This window comes from Rhinoderma darwinii, chromosome 2 (genome assembly GCF_050947455.1).
Source record: "Rhinoderma darwinii isolate aRhiDar2 chromosome 2, aRhiDar2.hap1, whole genome shotgun sequence".
In the NCBI taxonomy this organism is placed as follows: Eukaryota; Metazoa; Chordata; class Amphibia; order Anura; family Rhinodermatidae; genus Rhinoderma; species Rhinoderma darwinii.
The window spans coordinates 380,914,986-380,935,644 of record NC_134688.1 but is presented as its reverse complement, the minus strand read 5'-3'; the positions used below and the strand labels follow the sequence as shown (position 1 = coordinate 380,935,644).

At 44.6% G+C, this 20,659-nt stretch overlaps 1 protein-coding gene across 6 annotated transcripts in view; it reads right to left on the bottom strand.

Annotated features, from left to right (window-relative positions):
- Positions 1-20,659, bottom strand: part of OTC (ornithine transcarbamylase) — a 93,808-nt gene that overhangs the window by 24,031 nt on the left and 49,118 nt on the right. For all 6 annotated transcript variants that reach the window (XM_075853956.1, XM_075853951.1, XM_075853953.1 and 3 more), the window contains exons 2-3: positions 19,480-19,609; positions 8,953-9,034 (exon numbers count right to left, since the gene is read on the bottom strand). In XM_075853956.1, coding sequence (XP_075710071.1) covers positions 8,953-9,034; positions 19,480-19,521 — 124 coding nt within the window. In that variant the 5' untranslated portion in view covers positions 19,522-19,609. The remainder of the gene's footprint in view (positions 1-8,952; positions 9,035-19,479; positions 19,610-20,659) is intronic.

Below are 20,659 nucleotides of genomic sequence, written 5' to 3'. Positions count from 1 at the left end.
AAAAAGGCCCTGGGTTTCCGAAACGTTGCCTTTTTATCACATGACAAACAAATGCTACGTTTTATGGGAAGCTCCGGTGCTTGGATCTATTTGTGTTTCATGTATCTTCGACAAGGTGGAAGGTTGAACTAAGTTAAAGTGCAGGAATTATACTTTTACTATATGAAGAACCCCTTTAGTTACAGAACCAATTTTTTTTAGATTTGGTTTTAGAAAGTACTCACAGAGAGTACAGAAGACTATTAATGTAGTATTTTCCCCATATATTTTATACTTTGTTTCTGTAATTTTTTTGCATCTTTATACACCGTTCAGTCATAACATTAAAACCGCCTGCTTTATATTGTGTATGTCTCCCCGTGCCACCAACACAACTCTGACCTGTGGAGGTATCTGGCACCAAGACATTAGCAGCAGATTCTTTAAATCCTGTAAGTTGCGAGGTGGGCCTCCATGGATCAGACTCCATGGATCCTTCCTGCACATTCAACAGATGCTCGATTGGATTGAAGTATGGGGAATTTGGAGGCCAAGTCAGCACACTGATCTCTTCCATGTTCCTCAAACCATTCCTGAATAATTTTTTCAGTGTGGCAGGGCACATTATCCTGCTGAAAGAGGCCACGGCCATTAGGGAATATGGTTGCCACTAAGAGGTGTACTTGGTCTGCTTAGGTGGGACATGTCTAAGTAAGATCCACATGAAGACTAGTTCCCAGCAGAACATTACTCAGAGCATCACATTACCTCTGTAAGCTTGCATTCTTCCCATAGTGCATCCTGGTGCCATCTCTTCCACAGGTAAGCGACGCACACGCACCCATCTGTCCACATGATGTCAAATAGAACGTGATTCATCAGACCAGGCCACCTTCTTCCAGTGTTTCATGGTCCAGATCTGATGCTCACGTGCCCACTCTGACCTGACCCTAGCTACTTGGCTCCAAAATCAGCAAGTTGTGATGCACTGTGTGTTCTGACATCTCTCTGTCACATCTAATGTTAACGTTTTTAGCAAAACTTCGGCTACAGTAGTTCTTATGTGGGATTGTACATGCTGGGCTAGCCTTTGCTTTACACGCGCATCAATGAGCATTGGATGTACATTACCCTGTTCACCAGTTGTCCTTCCTTGGACCACTTTTAGTGGGTGCTAACCACAGCATACTGGGTACATTCCACAAGATCTGCAGTTTTGGAAATACTCTTACCCAGTTGTCTAGCCATCACAATTTGACCCTTGTCAAAATCGCTCAGATCCTTATGCTTGCCCATTTTCCCAATTTTTCTTTCCAATACATTAACTTTAAGAACTGACTGTTCATTTACTGCCTTATATCTCTCACCCCATGACAGATGCCACTGTAACGATATTATCAATGTTATTCACTTCACCTGTCATTAGTTTAAGGCTGAGTTCACACCGGGTGGATAAGCTGCGTAAAGTTACACTGCGTATCCGCCCCGGTGGCCGCAGAGAATTCCGGGCGAGAAACCGCACTAAACTGCCCAGGGTGTCTGCCGTGGAAAACTGCAGCATTTAGTCGGCCTGCTAGCAGGCTGGCCTCCTGGGATGACGTTTCATCCCATGTGACCGCCTCTACAGTGTGTGATTGGCTGCTGCGGTCACATGGGATGAATGTCATCCCAGGCCGGCCTGGAGGAAGTAACAGAGACTTCTGGGTAAGTATAAAATAATTTTTTTTCTGAGTTGCGTTTTTTGCGGCGGAATCGCTGCAATTCCGTTGCAAAAACCGCAACAACTGTTATTTGTTGCTGTTTTTTTGTATCCCCATTGAATTCAATGGGGAAAAGCGGCAACAAATAAGCAATGTTTACGCAAATACAATTGACATGCTGCAGAATAAAATTCCGCACCGCAGGTCAATTTCTGAGTGTTTTTCCGTTCAGTATTTATGCAGCGTGTGGATGAGATTTGTTCTATCTTATCCACTTTGCTGCTACTGTATCATGCTACGGATTTTCCGCAACTAATTCCGTGTGAACTGACCCTTAGTGTTTTGGGTGAATGGTGTATCCTGGTTATCCTATCTAGTAATCAATCCTGTTTTAATAATCACTTCTATAAATTTGACGTAACTGTGCATGACATTTGGGAAAGGATTCCCGCAAAATTCCGTACCTGTATGGCACACTGATGGTGCGGGCTCAGCTTCTGAGCCCCTGCCATTAGCAGCAGGTATCAGCTGTCAATAGTGACACCACTGTAATCTCAAAAACAACATAATTAGCTTTTTTAATATCCATAATGTGTAACTGTTTTATGTAATTCTCCTATACTCAATAAAAACAATGATTCGAATAAACAATACATTGCATGGACAGTTTTTATTTCAGCAGACTACTTCTTACTATAGCTACATTTACTGGAAAATTCAGAACGACTTTTGCTAGAATCTCGGTTATTTGTCTCCTTTTATTGCAAGAGTCCTGTGCTTATAATTGAGCCATAATAGAGGTAGTGACCTTATCATTCAATCAGCGCCAGAGAGAATTGTGAATCAGACCATTTGTGGTACCTGTTGCTTGATGGCTGTTAATCGATTAGAGATTGACTGTATATAATTTCTTGCGGAGAATAGCTTTCTAACAAATAGCTGTAACCAGGGCCATATTTGGAGTTTGTGCTGCCCTAGGCACTTTTAGTGCTGACGCCCCGATAACGCAGCTTTTCCACCGCAAAAATCGCAACATTTGCTAATTGTTGCAGGTTTTACCTTCCCAATTAATTCAATGGGGAAAACCAGTGATCCCGCAGCATAAATTGACATGCTGGTGGATTAAAAAAACGCACCGCAGGTCAATTTATGAACGGTTTTTCAGTGAGTTTTTTTGCAGCTTGTGGATGAGATGTTTTCAAATCTTATCCACTCTGCTGCTACTGTACTATGCTGTAGATTTTTCTCAATGAAATCCGTTGCGGAAAATCTGCAATGTTTACGCAACGTGTGAACTGACCCTACAAGAAATGCTCAGTGCTACCGTTTAAGCCTTGTGAACAAACCCTAAGGGCGGATTTACACGAGCGCAAAAGGCACTTAACAGCTCCGTGTGTCATCACATAGGATGTGCGGCTGCGTCATTTTCGCGCAGCTGCCATCATTATCACACTCTGTTTGGATGTTTGTAAACAGAAAAGCACATGGTGCTTTTCTGTTTGCAAACATACTTTTGACTGCTGTTGCGCGAATCACGCGCGTCCCACGGAAGTGCTTCTGTGTGGTGCGCGTGATTTTCACGCACCCATTGACTTCAATGGGTGCGTGATGCGCGAAAAACGCAGAAAGATAGGACCTGTCATGAGTTTTACGCAGCGGACTCACGCTGCGCAAACATCAATGACACTCTGCACGGCCCCATAGACTAGCATAGGTCCATGCGATGCGCGTGAAAAGCACGCGCATTGCACGGACGTATTACACGTTCGTGTAAATCCACCCTAAGTGTTACTAATGTGTTTTTTTGGTGTGTTTTTTACACGTTCGATAATTGGACTACTTCGGATTCTAGAACTACTTCAATGACAGCGTTTTTATTTTTAATAAAATGGTTAACGTGGGCTGTGGGGCGGGGGTTTATTTCAATAAAATATTTTTTGTTGGTGTCTTTTTTTAACTACTCGTACTACCTTAGTAATGGCGGCTGTCTGATAGACATCGTCCATCACTAAGGCCAGGCTCAGTGTTAGTCGGTGAAGAAGCTAACACTAACTCCTCCATCATTACCCCGGTACCCACCGCCACCAGGGGTGTCGGGAAGAGCCGGGTACATTCCAGTACCCGACCACCTGAACTGATAGTCGAGCACTGGGGCGGCCGCAGGCTGGTATTGTAAGGCTGGGAAAGCCCAAAAACAATGGACCTTCCCACCCTGGTAATGCTAGGCTGCGGCTGCTTATTGTATCTAGCTGGTTATGAAAATGGAAAAATGGTTATGAAAAAAAAAAAATAATAATTACATAGGGTCCCCCCACTTTTCATAACCAGCCAGATACAATAAAGCCTAGCATTATCAGGGTGGGAAGGCCCATTATTTTTGTTAGTTCCCAGCCTAGTAATATCAGCCTGCGGCCGCCCCATATGTGGTCAGTGACATCAGGGGCAACTCCTGAAGCAGAATCCCCGTTCACAGCGGGGTGGCCAGTGATTCAGCTTCAGGAGAAGCCCCTGACGTCACTATCCATGAATGGACAAAGACGTCATGGACTTCCCCTGGAGTGGAATCCCCGGTCATAGCGTCGACAACGCTGTGGATGGGGATTTCGCTTCAGGGGTTGCCCCTGAGGTCACTGTTCATATATGGACAGAGACATCAAGCGCTCCGTGCAGGAGCGGAATCTCCGACCACAGGGGGATTCCGCACCTTCAGAGAGTTACAGTGGCGCTATGTATAGGAAGAGGGGGTGGGGGCTGACATCTACAGAGGTGGGGGGTGCTAGCTACATGGGGGCTGTGTGGCACTACCTACAAGGGGCTGGTGTGGCACTACCTACAAGGGGGCTGGTGTGGCACTATCTATAGGGGGCTGTGTGGCACTACCTACAAGGGGGCTGTTTGGTACTACCTACACACCCCCTTGTAGGTAGTGCCACACAGCCCCCTTGTAGATAGAACCCCCACCTCTGTAGATAGCACCCCCATCCCCCCCTTCCTATACATAGCGCCACTGTAGCTCCCTGAAGGACCGGAATCTTGCACTACCTACAAGGGGGCTGTGTGGCACTACCTACAAGGGGGCTAAGTGGCACTACCTACAAAGGGGCTGAGTGGCACTACCTACAAGGGGGATGAGTGGCACTACCTGCAGGGGGCTGTGTGACACTATCTGCAGGGGGCATCTGTGCGTGGCAGGCTAATGGTCATTTTACTGTGAGTGGGGAGCTGGTGATCATTATACTGTGAGTGGGGGCTGATGGTCATTTTACAGTGAGTGGGGGCTGATGGTCTTCAAGTGTTTTTCACCTCTGCCCTCCAATTGAAATTGGAGGCAGAAAAAACCTGCGGCACTCATTTGGACTGCTTTTTTGCCTGTGTCTTTTGCATTAGCTTCAATGGCTTAAAAAACCTGAAGGAATTTTGAGGCAGATTTTATCTGCCTTACAGAAGAAAGCCTGCGTGAACATACCCTCAGGCTGGGTTCACATGACCTATTTTCAGGCGTAAACGAGGCGTATTATGCCTCGATTTACGCCTGAAAATACGGCTACAATACGTCGGCAAACATCTGCCCATTTATTTGAATAGGTTTGCTGACGTACTGTGCCGACGACCTGTAACTTACGCGTCGTCGTTTGACAGCTGTCAAACGACGACGCGTAAAATGACTGCCTCGGCAAAGAAGTGCAGGGCACTTCTTTGAAACGGAATTTGAGCCGTTTTTCATTGAAGTCAATGAAGAACAGCTCAAGATTACAGGCATCAAATACGCCTCGCAAAATGCGAGGAGGAGCTTTTACGTCTGAAACGACGCAGCTGTTTTCTCCTGAAAACAGTCTGTCTTTTCAGATGTAAAAGGAAGCTAGCGTGTGCACATACCCTTAGGGCATGTTCACACGTAGTGACCAAAAACGTCTGAAAATACAGAGCTGTTTTCAGGCGAAAAACAGCTCCTGATTGTCAGACGTTTTTTTAACAACTCCCGTTTTTTGCTGCGTTTTTTACGGCCGTTTTTGGAGCTGTTTTTCAATGGAGTCAATGAAAAACGCCTCCAAAAACATCCCAAGAAGTGTCCTGCACTTCTTTTGACGAGCCGTCATTTTACGCGCCATATTTTGACAGCGACGTGTAAAATAAAGGCTCGTGGGAACAGAACATCGTAAAACCCATTGAAAGCTATGGGCAGATGTTTGTAGGCGTAATGGAGCCGTTTTTTCAGGTGAAATTCGAGGCGTAAAACACCCGAATTACGTCTGAAAACACTGCGTGTGAACATACCCTAAGGCCTTATTCACCCGGACATGTCCATTTTGCGCGCGCAAAAAACGCTGCGTTTTGCGCATGCAAAAGGTCCGTGTGTCATCAGCATATGGTGCGCGGCTGTGTGATTTTCGCGCAGCCGGCATCATGATGACACTCTGGTTTTCTGCTTTTCATTCATAGTTTTTACTACTGTAGCGCGCATCACGCGCGGCACCCGGAATTGCTTCCGTGTGCCGAGCGCGATTTGCACGCACCCATTGACTTCAATGGGTGCGTGCAGCGCGAAACACGGGCAAATATAGGACATGTCATGAGTTTCACGCAGCGCACATATGCTGCGTGAAATTCACTGACTGTCTAAATGGCCCCATTTATTAACCAAGGTCCGTGCCACACGCGTGAAAATCACGCGCGTAGCACGGACGTATTATACGTTCGTGTGAATAAGGCCTTAGAGTGTAGTGCTTGTTTTTAGCTGTTTTCTGTCTTTCTCGAAACATTTTTTGGTAGGTGGTGACCTGAGGACATTTTAACTGGTTCAGGATCGGGCTATTTTGAGCCTTCAGGATCAGACACCGTTTAGCCATTTTTAGCATGCGATAGTTAAACGGCTATAACTTTTTTTATTTGTTGGGCTAACTATGTGATTTTTGTGACTTTTTTAGGGCGGGTATTTTATGTGTATTTATTATTACGTTTTTTTGCACTTTATTTTACGTTTATTTTTTTATTATTATGGTCTGTCCCTCAAAAGTCAGAACAGACCTTTGGAGGACTTAATTTATTTATTTTACACATTGTTTTTCCACTGTAACTGTAAAAGCAGCCCCAGTTACAGGGGAAATACGCCCTCTGAGGGTATGTTCACACGCACTAATTACGGACGTAATTCGGGCGTTTTTGCCCCGAATTACGTCCGAAAATAGCACCTCAATAGCGTTGACAAACATCTGCCCATTGAAAGCAATGGGCAGACGTTTGTCTGTTCACACGAGGCGTAATTTACGCGCCGCTGTCAAAAGACGGCGCGTAAATAGACGCCCGCGTCAAAGAAGTGACCTGTCACTTCTTTGGCCGTAATTGGAGCCGTTATTCATTGACTCCAATGAATAGCAGCGCCAATTACGTCCGTAATGGACGCGGCGTTCAAGCGCCTGCACATGCCGTTACGGCTGAAATTACGGGGATGTTTTCAGGCGGAAACATCCCCGTAATTTCAGCCGTTACGGACGCCCTCGTGTGAACATACCCTTATAGTGACTATTGTCACTAATAGGGTTGTGCTGTCAGGAGCAGAGCGGGCAGTGGCGTAGCTATAGGGGTTGCAACGGTCACAACATGACCGAGCTCCTAAGCCTGGGGCCCCTCAGGACGCCCATTCAGTTGGGTTCAAATTGGGAGCCTTGCCCCAGGATTGACAGTGCCTTCAGCGGCTTGGCACAGGCAGGTGCGATGTCGTGACGTCATCACATCTGTCTGGGCCTAGTCACTCACAGCATAGTGCAGCGGAGGAGAAGAATGTCCACCCGTCGTGGGTACGGGGATAGGTAAGTAATTGTTATTTTTTTTTCTATTCGGTACATACATATGATGGCATTGTACTGGGTATGGCAGGGGGGCTCATATGGCAGCTGCTGAGGGGGCATTATACTGTATGGGGGCATTATACTGTATGGGACAGCTAAGGGGGGCATTATACTGTGTGTGGGACATTATACTGTATGGGACAGCTATGGGGGCATTATACTTTATGTGGGGCATTATACTGTGGGGCAGCTATGGGGGGCATTATACTGTATGGGGGCATTATACTGTATGGGGCAGCTATGGGGGGCATTATACTGTGTGGGGCATTATACTGTATGTGGCAGCTATGGAGGGCATTATACAGTATGGGGGCATTATACTGTATTGGGCAGCTATGGAGGGCATTATACTGTATGGGGGGCATTATACTGTATGGGGGGCATTATACTGTATGGGGCACTTATGGGGGCATTATACTGTATGGGGGCATTATACTGTATGGGCCACGAAAAATGCAGCAAAACGCTGTGTGTGGAACCACCCCAAAAGTTTGTATACTAGCTATACTTCGCTGTGACTAGATACCACAATGATGACATGCCCTGAGCATGCTGACTGGTCATCGAGTAAAACTCTGTGATCACAGCTGTCGAGAGACAGCAGTATCATGGAGCTCTAATGGAGGGGAAACTCTGCAGAATGTTTTAAAACATCCTTGCAGAGATAGGTGTGAACCACCAGGACATTTAGGCTGGATTCACACGAGCATGTTACGTCCGTAATGGACGGAACGTATTTCGGCCGGAAGTCCCGGACCGAACACAGTGCAGGGAGCCGGGCTCCTAGCATCATAGTTATGTACGATGCTAGGAGTCCCTGCCTCGCTGCAGGACAACTGTCCCGTACTGTAATCATGTTTTCAGTACGGGACAGTAGTTCCATAGAGAGGCAGGGACCCGGCTCCCTGCAGTGTGTTCGGTCCGGGACTTGTGGCCCAAATACGTTCCGTCCATTACGGACGTAACATGGTCGTGTGAATCCAGCCTAAGGGTATGTTCACACACACACTAATTACGTTTTTGCCCCGAATTACGTCCGAAAAATGCGCCTCAATAGCGTTGACAAACATCTGCCCATTGAAAGCAATGGGCTGACGTCTGTCTGTTCACACGAGGTGTATATTTACGCGCCGCTGTCAAAAGACGGCGCGTAAATAGACGCCCGCGTCAAAGAAGTGACCTGTCACTTCTTGGGGCATAATTGGAGCCGTTATTCATTGGCTCCAATGAAAAGCAGCGCCAATTACGTCCGTAATGGACGCGGCGTTCAAGCGCCTGCACATACCGTTACGGCTGAAATTACGGGGATGTTTTCTCCTGAAAACATCCCCGTAATTTCAGCCGTTACGGACGCTGCCGTGTGAACATACCCTTATAGTCTATAGGGTAGCTATAAGCTATGCTTCTTTTAAAAAAGATCTCATTACCTGTCTCAGTGGAAAGTCGAGTTCTGGTGCTTCTCTTCTCAAATATCATTGCAAGAGATTTTCCCTGCAGTAATGGCAGATACTAGAAATAAAACAAAAGCATTATGAGATAAAACATGCTGAGAACACCAAGATAAACATACCTGTGCTGTCATACAGATGCATCTGGTGAAGTAGGACACAGTGGTCCTAGTTTTTTTTTATTTTTTGGAGCTATAGAAATGATCTCTTGACATTGCCTCTTATAATGGTCTGTGTGAACATGCTCGAGTGGGGAATGTACAATTCGCATGGCCCTTATATTATCTATATTTGATAGCAGGCTCTTCTATAATACAGGAATCAGATCATTGGTAAACAACCTCCTGCTCTACTTTGTAGCTATAGCATTTTTCAATTACCTTTTATGAGCAAAATTTGGTCAGTTCATAATTCGGGCAAAATTTCCCAGACAGCATCCGATTTCGTCCTTGGATAAAAATATATGGCTAATGCGCGAAGCCATAATATGGCCATGTGCATGAGCCTAAAGTCAATCTCACAGAGGTCTAGCAACCATTGTTTTTAGACTCATTGCACTGGAGAGATGCTATATCTGAGCCTGTGCCCCCAGAACTACATGGAGGGAACAGTATTGGTCAGTGTTTTGTTCTTAATGCTAGGGCTTCATGGCGACACAGCGTCACCCACGATTTGCAGTAAAAATTGCAGCATTACCGTGACTTGCTAGCAGTTTCATTATGGGAAACTTGCAAACAATATCTTACATGGGCGGATGTTTTGTGATGGTCACAAGATTACTTGTTTTTTTCTTTTTTTTCCACCTGTATATGTAGCGCTGAGACACCGATTCAATGGGCCCTGCCACCTGTATGCGGTTTTTCTGTGCAGACAACAGCTTCAGTGCTATGGCTATTTTTATGGTAATTTTTTCTCTTCAACACAGAACCCCTGCTTGCCACCTTGTATCCCCTCTCCTCCCAAAGAGCCCCTGACAATTAATGTCTGGCCCCCACAGAACCCCTGCCACCTTGTGTTTGCCCCTTGACAATCTCCCTTCCTCGATAATGGGGGCACTACAGTATGTGGCCAATAAATATCTGATGGCGATATTGCAGACACAAACACTGATCTGTAGTACAAATATAAAATATGGATCCATATTACAGATGCATTTTTTCCATTTCTATTGACTTGGTTCAATAAATGTTATTTGACCATTTTACAAAAGTTTAAAACGACTGGTTATGGAAAAAGCACCTCAGAGCATAGCATGGTTTTAGCATAATGCACCAATGTATTTCCTTTTATAATATGTTTACAAATAATACATGGGGTAATAATGTAAAAATATATATAATTTATCCCTACCTACAAATGTTGTGCAGCCGAGGACAAGGACAATTAACCACTGAAACCTCAATTTACAGACATGTCACTTGTTATCATAGTCACCATAGTTCTATATATATGTGTAGTAATATTTACATTACTGACCATATCGAGGTACCAAAGAGAACAGCAGCAGACAATCCCTAAAGCCTTATTCACACAAAGATACAGCACGCTAGGGCTGGGTAATTAAGCGAAAATAATCTAAACCGAAATTCAGCACAATTAACCATCGTCATTTTGTGCATGTCGTTATTTAAAAAAGATTTAAAAAAATTCCCGATTTAAACTGTTACTGCATTTTCAGGAAGCAGATACAGTTGAATGCAATTGTAGAGCAGGGGGTCGTAAGGTCCCTGTTCTATTTACTATATATCGCTGGTCGCGAGGCAGTGACGTCATCGCTCCTGTCTGCGCCGAGCCACACAGCCTGGAGGAGCAGAGAGATCTCCTCCACTCATCGTTGGAACGAGGTTAGGTGAGTATGTATATTATTATTTTTATTAGGCACTATTGGGGCAGTGTAGGGGCAACTTTGGGGGCATTATACTGAATGGAAGGCATCTATGGGGGGCATTATACTGTGTGGGGAGCACTATGGGGGCAATATACTGTGTTGGGGTATTATATACAGTAGTATACAGCAAGCTCAGGGGATAAATATTGATTCAATGGCGTAATATGTAAATAGGGGCGTGGCATGCAAAAAGGGGTGTGGCCTAAACAGTGGTTTATTAATCGGAATTTTTATTTAGGCCGCAATCGCGCAGCCCTACAGCAGGCTAACCATTGCAATTCAACAGGGGCTATTCACCCATCCATGTTTTTTCACGGAGTGGGTGTCCATAGTGAGAAACTCACAGCATGTCCTATTCTGGTCCGTTTTTGCGGACCAGACACCCCATTAAAATCTATAAGTGCATGAAAAAAATGGACAGCATACGGACCATGTGCTGTCTGTTTTTCACAGATTAGTTGCTAAAGAAATGCAGAAAAAAAAGAAAAGTGAGACCAGGATGTGCTTGAAGAGAAGAAAAACAGACGAGACAAATAAATGACACACGGACGCAACACAGACATTCATATGGATCAAAAACATTCCGTTTTTTGCGGACACATATCAGACACGCTCATGTGAATAAGGTCTAACATTGCTATAAAAATCCACATCAAAGTTACAATCTCCACAGTGGAAGATGCACAACATATAACAGCCGTAGTGCTCGGAATTTACATTTGAGATTAACTGGTTCCCGACCGCTGGCTGTATATTTACGGCCTGCGGTCAGGGTCCTTAAAACCCGAGCCATAGACTTTTTACGGCTCGGGTTTTAACTTGCTGCCCGCGCGATCGGGCAGCTGAATGTCGGGTCTCCGGCTGTCAGTGACTGCCGGGGACCCTGAGGAGAGGATAAAAGCAGCTTTCACTGCTTCTGTCTTCTCCGATTTCTTCTTACACAGCGTTCAATGAACGCTGTGTATAGGAATAGAGGCAGCAGCAGCGGCGCTGTCTCTATTCCTCCCGGTGATCATGTGACAGGTCACATGATCGCCGGGTGCCGTTACTGACAGACTGCTGCTGGGTCTTACTAGACCCAGCACAGCCTTATTAGTGACAATAGTCACTATGAGGGCTGATTTCCGCTGTAACTGGGGCTGCTGTGCAGTTCCAGTTCCAGTGGAAAAGATGGTGTAAAAGAAAGAAAAAATATATATAAAGTTCCCCAAAGGTCTTTTTTGACCTTTGGGGGACAGAGCATAGTAATAAAAAAATAATAAAGTAAAGTGCAAAAAAAAATGAAATAATAAATACACATAAAATACCCACCCCAAAAAAAAACGTTCCCCCCGCCAATCATTGTTGTAACGCTAGCGCTGACCCAATTACCCTAATATAGACATGTAATATATTAAAATTTACGGTAGACAATTACGATCACAAATAAAAGGTCTATTTTAGGGTAAAACTATGTTATTACCCCAAAAAAATAGCTGAAACGTAAAAAAGCTTATTTTTTTACTATTATTTTCAAACTTTATGAATAAAAATTCTAAAATAGCAAAAAAGGTGTGTATAAAAACGATAAAAAATGAAACCTGCATTGTCTACGGAAAAAACTTCGCAAAAATCACGTCGTTAGCCCAACAAATAAAAACGTTATAGCCATTTAACTAACACGTGCTAAAAATGGCTAAACGGTGTCTGGTCCTGAAGGCGCAAAATAGCTCGGTCCTGAACTGGTTAAAGTCAATACCAATCAAAACACCGGCTCGGTTGCAGGTGACTTGTCACTTGCTTATCTCATCGACATCCGAGCATGATGGTGGTGACTATGTCAGCACCTTCGAATTTCACATTGCATGCTGATGTTGTCTCTTGGATGACGTTATATGATTGTCCTATGTATTGCGCCGGGCTAATGACCCTGAGTGCTCTTCAGGTCTCCGAAATGCCCCAAACAGATGGATAAATCCTGGATAATACAGTGACATGTGGGTAAAAATTATTTACCAGTGAAATAATTGGAAACTGAGACTGGAAAACGATTGACAGTTTAGAGGTGTAACTGGTAATGAGGGCTCTATTGCAAAAGGCTAAACTTAAGATACTCTCTACCATGTACTGGAGCAGTGTAATCATGAGACAATACATGTAAATAAACTGCAAATCTGAAATGGGTCTTAGGCAACATTTACACGAGCGTGTGCGTTTTGCGCAGGCAAAAAAACGCAGCGTTTTGCGTGCGCAAAAGGCACTTGACAGCTCCGTGTGTCATCAGTGTATGATGCACGGCTGCGTGATTTTCGCGCAGCCGCCATCATAGAGATGAGCCTAGTCTACGTCAGTCACTGTCCAGGGTGCTGAAAGAGTTAACTGATCGGCAGTAACTCTTTCAGCACCCTCGACAGTGAATTCCGATCACCATATCGAGTAACCTGTTTAAAAAAAAAGAGGTTCGTACTTACCGAGAACTTCCCGGCCGTTGCCTTGGTGACGCGTCCTTGGTGACGTGCCTCTCTTGACATCTGGCCCCACCTCCCTGGATGACGCGGCAGTCCATGTGACCGCTGCAGCCTGTGCTTGGCTTATGATTGGCTGCAGCTGTCACTTGGACTGAATTGTCATCCCGGGAGGTCAGACTGGAGGAAGAAGCCGGGAGTTATCGGTAAGTCAGAACTTTTTTTTTTTTTACACGTTCACGTATATTGGGATCGGAAGTCACTGTCTAGGGTGCTGAAACAGTTTAACTCTTTCAGCACCCTGGACAGTGACTGTCTCCTGCCGGGTTCGGTCAAAACGAGTTCGGCCGAACTCGGTGAAGTTCGGTTCGGTCATCTCTAAGACACTCCGTTCGGATGTTTGTAAACAGAAAAGCACGTGGTGCTTTTCTGTTTACATTCAGTTTGACAGCTCTTGCGCGAATCACGCAGTTCGCACGGAAGTGCTTCCGTGCGACCTTCGTGGTTTTCACGCACCCATTGACTTCAATGGGTGCGTGATGCGCGAAAAACGCAGATTTTTAGAACATGTCGTGAGTTTTTTTCAGCGCACTCACGCTGAGCAAAACTCACGGACTGTCTGCATGCCCCCATAGACTTGTATAGGTCCGTGCGACCCGCGTGAAAAGCACGCGAGTCTCACGGACGTATATCACGTTCGTGTAAATGAGGCCTTAGACTTATTTTATGTGCTGTTGGGGTCCATAGCAATTGCATCGTCTGCTATGTCAAAAGCTTCACCCAAATTTGGCATTTATTTTATGGCTCTGTACACCACAGTGGCACTGTTCACACAGGGTGGATATGCTGCGTAACTGCCCTGGTCACCCCAGGGAATTCCGAAAAACAGCAGTCACATGGGATAAAACGTCATCCCATGCAGCCGGCCTGTACGAAGAAACACGGAATTCTGGGTAAGTATAAGATTATTATTTTTAATTTTTCTGAGTTGCTATTTGTTGCGGGTTTTACCTCCCAATTGAATTGAATGGGGAAAACCCACAACTAATAATCAGCGTTTACGCAAATACAATTGACATGCTGCGGACTAAAAAAGCCACACCGCAGGTCAATTTCTGAGCGTTTTTTTCCACTCAGCGTTTACGCAGTGTATGGATGAAATTTGTTCAAATCCCATCCACTTTGCTGCTACTGTACTATGCTGCAGATTTTCCGCTACAAAATGTATGGAAAATCCGAAGTATTTACGCTATGTGTGAACACGGCCTAAGAGAGAGACAAATAATTGCTTATTTGTAACCTACTATAGAAGGCACTGTAACTGGAGAGGCTGTTTCCAGGGACCGATATTTCGCTTGGACAGAATGTGGATGTGCAGGGCTGCTTTGCAGAGAGGGAGACAGCTTGTTACAGGAGCTGCTTTGCAGGGAGAGAACTGGCCTGCCACAGAAGCTGCATCACAGAGGGAGAGACAGCTTGATATGGAAGGCAGAGGCGTAGCTAGGTTCTCCAGCACCCGGGGCAAAGATTCAGTTTGGCGCCCCCCCCACCTCTTTCCCGACATCTCCTTCCCTCTCGTCATGTTTGTTTTCTCTACCAATCGACATATCGTTTCTTTTCCACATTTCTTTTTATGTAACTCGAGCATAAATACATTTGTACATTTTACAAGAAATATAGTTCTATACACAAAACCAGAATAGTGCTCAGTACATAAATACAGCCCCAGAACTAAGCTCAGTACATATATACAGCACCAGCACAAATACAGTTCAATTTAGTGCATCCCCTGACGTATAGGTTTGCACTAAATTTTTCCAGCTCCCAGCATGGTCCGAACAATGGTAAAGCTATGCTGGGAGTTGCTGTTTCACAAAAAATAAATCATATCATAATCATACCACCCATCATCTCGCTGCAGATCATACAGTGACTACATTACTGATTAGAGGCAGAATAAACATTTACATTAAGTGACTCACCGGTGACGTCTCAGATTCTAGTTATTTTTCTCCATCCGATCCAGACCTCTATGATGACTTCTCCCAGTCACAGTCCATTTCTGCAGTTTGCCACTCAGATGTCTTCAGCTTCTCACTTTTCCAACATTTCTACACCTATAAATAAATATAAAGTTATCATTATACCACACACTACGCCCCTAAATATAATAGCGCCATACACTGCACTTCTAATTATAATAGCACCATACACCGTATCCCACACACACACACTGTGCCCCCTGAAGATAGTGCCTGTCATAGAGCCCCCTCTAGATAGTGCCCCCATATAGCCCACCCTTGTATATAGTGTTCCACATATAGCTCCCCCTATAGTGCTCTACAGATAGCCCACCCCTGTATATAGCCCCCCTGTAGATATAGCCCCCCTGTATATAGAGCCCCCCATAGTAAAAGTCAGCCTGGTAGATAAAACCCCCGGTAGATAAACCCCCCCAGTAGATAAAGCCGCCCCATAGATAAAGCCCCTCCTGTAGATAAAGCCACCCCGTAGATAATGCCACACACTTTTTATTACGATAAAATAACAAACTATTCCAACTCACCTTAATCCCGTTCCCACGCCGTCCGGCAGCAATGGAGTCCTGCTCTCTGCTGCGCAGGTCTCCTGGGGTTGAACGCTTCCCTGTCAATCAGCGCCTTTCAACGACGCAAGTGGCGCAAAGTATCGTGCCGCTTCACTCAAAGAAAGGCGCTGAATGGCTGGGCACGGAACGTACCTGGCTATTCATTGCTTCTAATTGTACCTGTGTAGCATAGACACAGGTACAATTATAGTGCAGGAGGGCGTGGTGCTGGCGCCCCCTTCTAAGTTGTGCCCGGGGCACATGCCCCCCCCCCTAGCTACGCCCCTGCTGCAAGGCCTCAGTAGAGATCACAGTACATGTGAGTACCTTGGGAAAACCCAGAGCCCTGAGCTAGCCTGCAGTGACCAGACCAAAGAGAAAGTGCACCTGGCGTACAGAGAAACTAACATAGAGTGAAATACAGACATCAGACACTGCAGAATCTGTCCCAAACCTTTACCATACAGTTGGACTGAAAGGGCATGACCACACATGGCGGAATTCCTCCGCAACTGTCCGCATCAATGCCGCACAGAATCTGCGTTGCAGATTCTGCAGCGGATCTGCACAAAATGTGCAGAAAATTGATGCGGACTGGCCGCTGCGGACTGCAGGAAAAGTGCTTCTCTTCTCCCTATTCAGTGCAGGATAGAGAGAAGGGACAGCACTTTCCCTAGTGAAAGTCAAAGAAATTCATACTTACCGCCCGTTGTCTTGGTGACGCGTCCCTCTTTCGGCATCCGGCCCGACCTCCCTGGATGACGCTCCAGTCCATGTGACCGCTGCAGCCTGTGCTTGGCCTGTGATTGGCTGCAGCCGTCACTTACACTGAAACGTCATCCTGGGAGGCCGGACTGGAGACAGACGCAGGGAGTTCTCGGTAAGTATGAACTTATATTTTTTTTTACAGATACATGTATATTGAGATCGGTAGTCACTGTCCCGGGTGCAGAAACAGTTACTGCCGATCGCGTAACTCTTTCAGCACCCTGGACAGTGACTATTTACAGACGTCTCCTAGCAACGCTCCCGTCATTACGGGAGCCCCATTGACTTCCTCAGTCTGGCTGTAGACCTAGAAATACATAGGTCCAGCCAGAATGAAGAAATGTCATGGTAGTAAAAACAATACGCTCCGCAGCACACATAAGATCTGCGGACTTCATTGCGGAATTTTGACTCTCCATTGAAGTCAATGGAGAAATTCCGCCATGAGTCCGCAACCAGTCCGCCACTGCTCCGCAACAGACAGAGCATGCTGCGGACACCAAATTCCGCTCCGCAGCCTATGCTCCGCAGCGGAATTGTACGCATCGTGTAAACGAACACTGCTAAATTAAAGTGAAAGTCAATGGAGAAACGGCTCCGCTGCGGATTAACGCTGCGGAGTGTCCGCAGCGGAATTTAAGTGAAATTCCGCTATGTGTGAACCCGCCCAAACATGGTCTTGGTTACATGCGGATTTCACTGCAGATTTGCAAAGGGGGAAATTTGTGGAAAAAATCCAGAACAAATCCTGCACATAAAGGGATATAATTTGCAGCATATGAAAACACATAAATGGGGTTATGTACCTTAGGGTATGTGCACACGATAGCAGGCTTTTACGTCTGAAAAGACAGACTGTTTCCAGGAGAAAACAGCTGCCTCGTTTCAGACGTAAATGCTCCTCCTCGCATTTTGCGAGGCTTCTCTGACAGCCGTAAATTTTGAGCTGTGCTTCATTGAGTTCAATGAAGAACGGCTCAAATTACGTCTGAAAGAAGTGCCCTGCACTTCTTTTGACGAGGCTGTATTTTTACGCGTAGTCGTTTGACAGCTGTCAAACGATGACGTGTAAATGACAGGTCGTCTGCACAGTATGTCGGCAAACCCATTCAAATGAATGGGCAGATGTTTGCCGACGTATTGTAGCCTTATTTTCAGACGTAAAACGAGGCATAATACGCCTCGTTTACGTCTGAAAATAGGTTGTGTGAACCCAGCCTTATGCTGTACTTTGTTGCAGATTTTCAGTGCAGCATTTGCACCAAAAATATTCCACAAATACGTCACGTGAATGTGACCTTATGGTATTTGGAGTCATTATCTACATAACAAACAAAATGTAGTCCTAGTCATTAATATAATTTTCCATTTCATAAGTGGGCACACATGTCAATGAGTCATTTGATTTCTTTTATTACATCCAGGTATTTGGAATGTATTATGATTTATCCGCTTTTGTGTTTCTACTCCATCCAGTTCCTAAAGAAAGCAGATAAGGATACAAACAGTTAAAAATAAATGACCGTCTATTTCAATTAGTATGTCAGTGTTTCCCAACTGGATTCAGTAGAACCCTGGGGTTCCTTCGAGTCTGGTCAGGGGTTCGCCAGAATAGAGTAGCACGACCTGTCACTTTACAGTATAGTTAGCAAACTGATTTAGATTTGCTCAAAGGTGCTCGGCAAAACAGAACTCAGGCAGAATATAGAATTGTAGAATGATTTACTTGTTGAAGGCACACAGGCGTTATATAAAAAAAACAAAACGAAGGAAGATAACTATATATTTTGTATAAGTGGAAGTTTCTAAAAAAAAACAAAAGAAACAAAAAACTGTACTGAGTGTTCGCATTTGTAAATGCGTTCACACTATTAAAACATTTTAAAAAAAAATAAGAGACTAAGTTTATTCTGACTTTTCAGTGTTCAAAGTCAGTTCTTTTATTTGCTTTTCTAGTGCATTTGTTTCGTATATTTTATTGCTTTCTGTGTGTATCTGTATTTTTCTGTCACTGCTGGCGGGTGGTAGATTATGTCCTACATGCCCTTAGGAATAGGCTGGCATGCAGGTTTTGTTGACCTCTTCTTTTAGGTCATTGATTTTGTTAATAAAAGTTATTTTAATAATAAAAGTTATTTTAATTATTTATTAAAAATAAATAAAGCTGTGGCCGCCCCCCGGGTCAACTCTACATTTAAAAGAATTATGTGTCGGTTGTTTTATTGATATTCCTACACTACAATTTGTGCAGATGGTCCTATATATGCATAAGGTCCCTATATACTAAACGTCTTTGAGGTAGGAATGGGAGTAGGAGTTCATGGGTTCCCTCATGGTTATGAGGTTGGGAGACACTGCAGTATGTAATTGTCTCTAACTATAAAAATGGAACATCTAGAATCCATTTTTTTAATGGACATTAAGGCCCCATGCACACGCCCGTACAAAGTATGGGAGCACGGCCCGTAAAAATCAAAAGGACATGTTCCATAATTTGCGGTACACTTCTACGGCCCGGACACCTTCCCACAAATATACGGGAAAGTGTCCACGGTCAATAGAAGTGAATGGGTCTGTAATTGTGGACGATTTATATGGTCGTGTGCACGGGGCCTAAAGCTCAGAATGCAAACTGAAACCCATCCAGACTCTTTTTGCACAATTGAGTCATATACAGACTGATTGAAATAGATGTGCATTGGTTTGTACCCCTTTTCAAATATATATTTTTTATTTTCGGATTCTGTTCAACAGAGTACATACAGTAAAATGTGATGTGAACAGAGGCTAATGTAACACATTCAGAATTCACTTCTCACCTCTCCTTTTTGTTTTATTCTGTGCTTTAAATCTGCTGACATCCACAGAAGATACTTAATTTCTTCAACATTGTAGTTTTTTAGCGTTAAAAGATCACGACCTTTCAACTGTAGATTGCTATGAGAAGACCTGTAAATAAAACAGAAAATTTCATGTAAAAACATGTTAAAATATGTGCTGCTATGGCTAAGTCCACACCATTGAGCAATTTCAGTTTCATATAGGGTCAGTTTTGTGTCTGGCGGCATCAGCTGCATGCAACATTTCTCTATTCCGCTATGGATGCCGGTCAGATTGACAAAGTGCAAACATCTTTGCAAATAATATTTTTTTTTTAAAACAAATCACACTGTAGTTACCAGCAGCAAAGCACCTTTTATATTAGTTAGGAGATAGTGAATTGATAAAATGGTGACAAAGATCTGAGGGAGGCGGGTCCTTAAATAGGAAGTCTTAGGATTTTGACACACATTGGCCCTTTAAAAAGGGAAGAATCAGCACGTGCGCCCTCTAGTGGCTGCAGCCGCACATAGTGGATGATGGCCGTGGAGGGAGGTGAGAGATGCAGTTACCTGACGACGCCCAGAGCCTGCAGAGCATCTGGATCGGGTGAGTGGAGCTCAGGACAAGCATGAAGGAATGGAGGGTGCAGGAAACGGAGCAGAGGCCATGGAAGCAGTGGGCAACGGCGTGGCAGCCTTTACGCCCCCTCTTTTTTTGCTTGCTTGGGAACATTCGTTCAAAGTCCTTGATGAGATCTGGGGTGTTGACATATATACAGGAAGCATACCTCCCAACTTTTGAATTCGGAAAAGAGGGACATTTTAAGCCACGCCCCCTAACCACTCCCAATATCCCGCATAAACCCATCAAATCACAGCCAGATCCTTCTTCAAATAACAAGATCATATTCTCACTGTGGATCTCTAGACTTACAAAAAAAAACCACTATGGATATCACCAATATTATGGATCAGGTTATATCGTCTTTATGTTACTTTTCCTATCTTGGGCATAACATTTGCTCATCACGGCAGCAGCTGCAGGACAAACCAAAAGGCTGAGAACAATGAAAGTCAAGAGGGAGACCCTGTGGTTGATGACTTTTCAATTGACAGGTAGCAGAGTTACATGATGGTAATTTTTACATGATGGCACCAGCCTGCCATCGAGGTACTA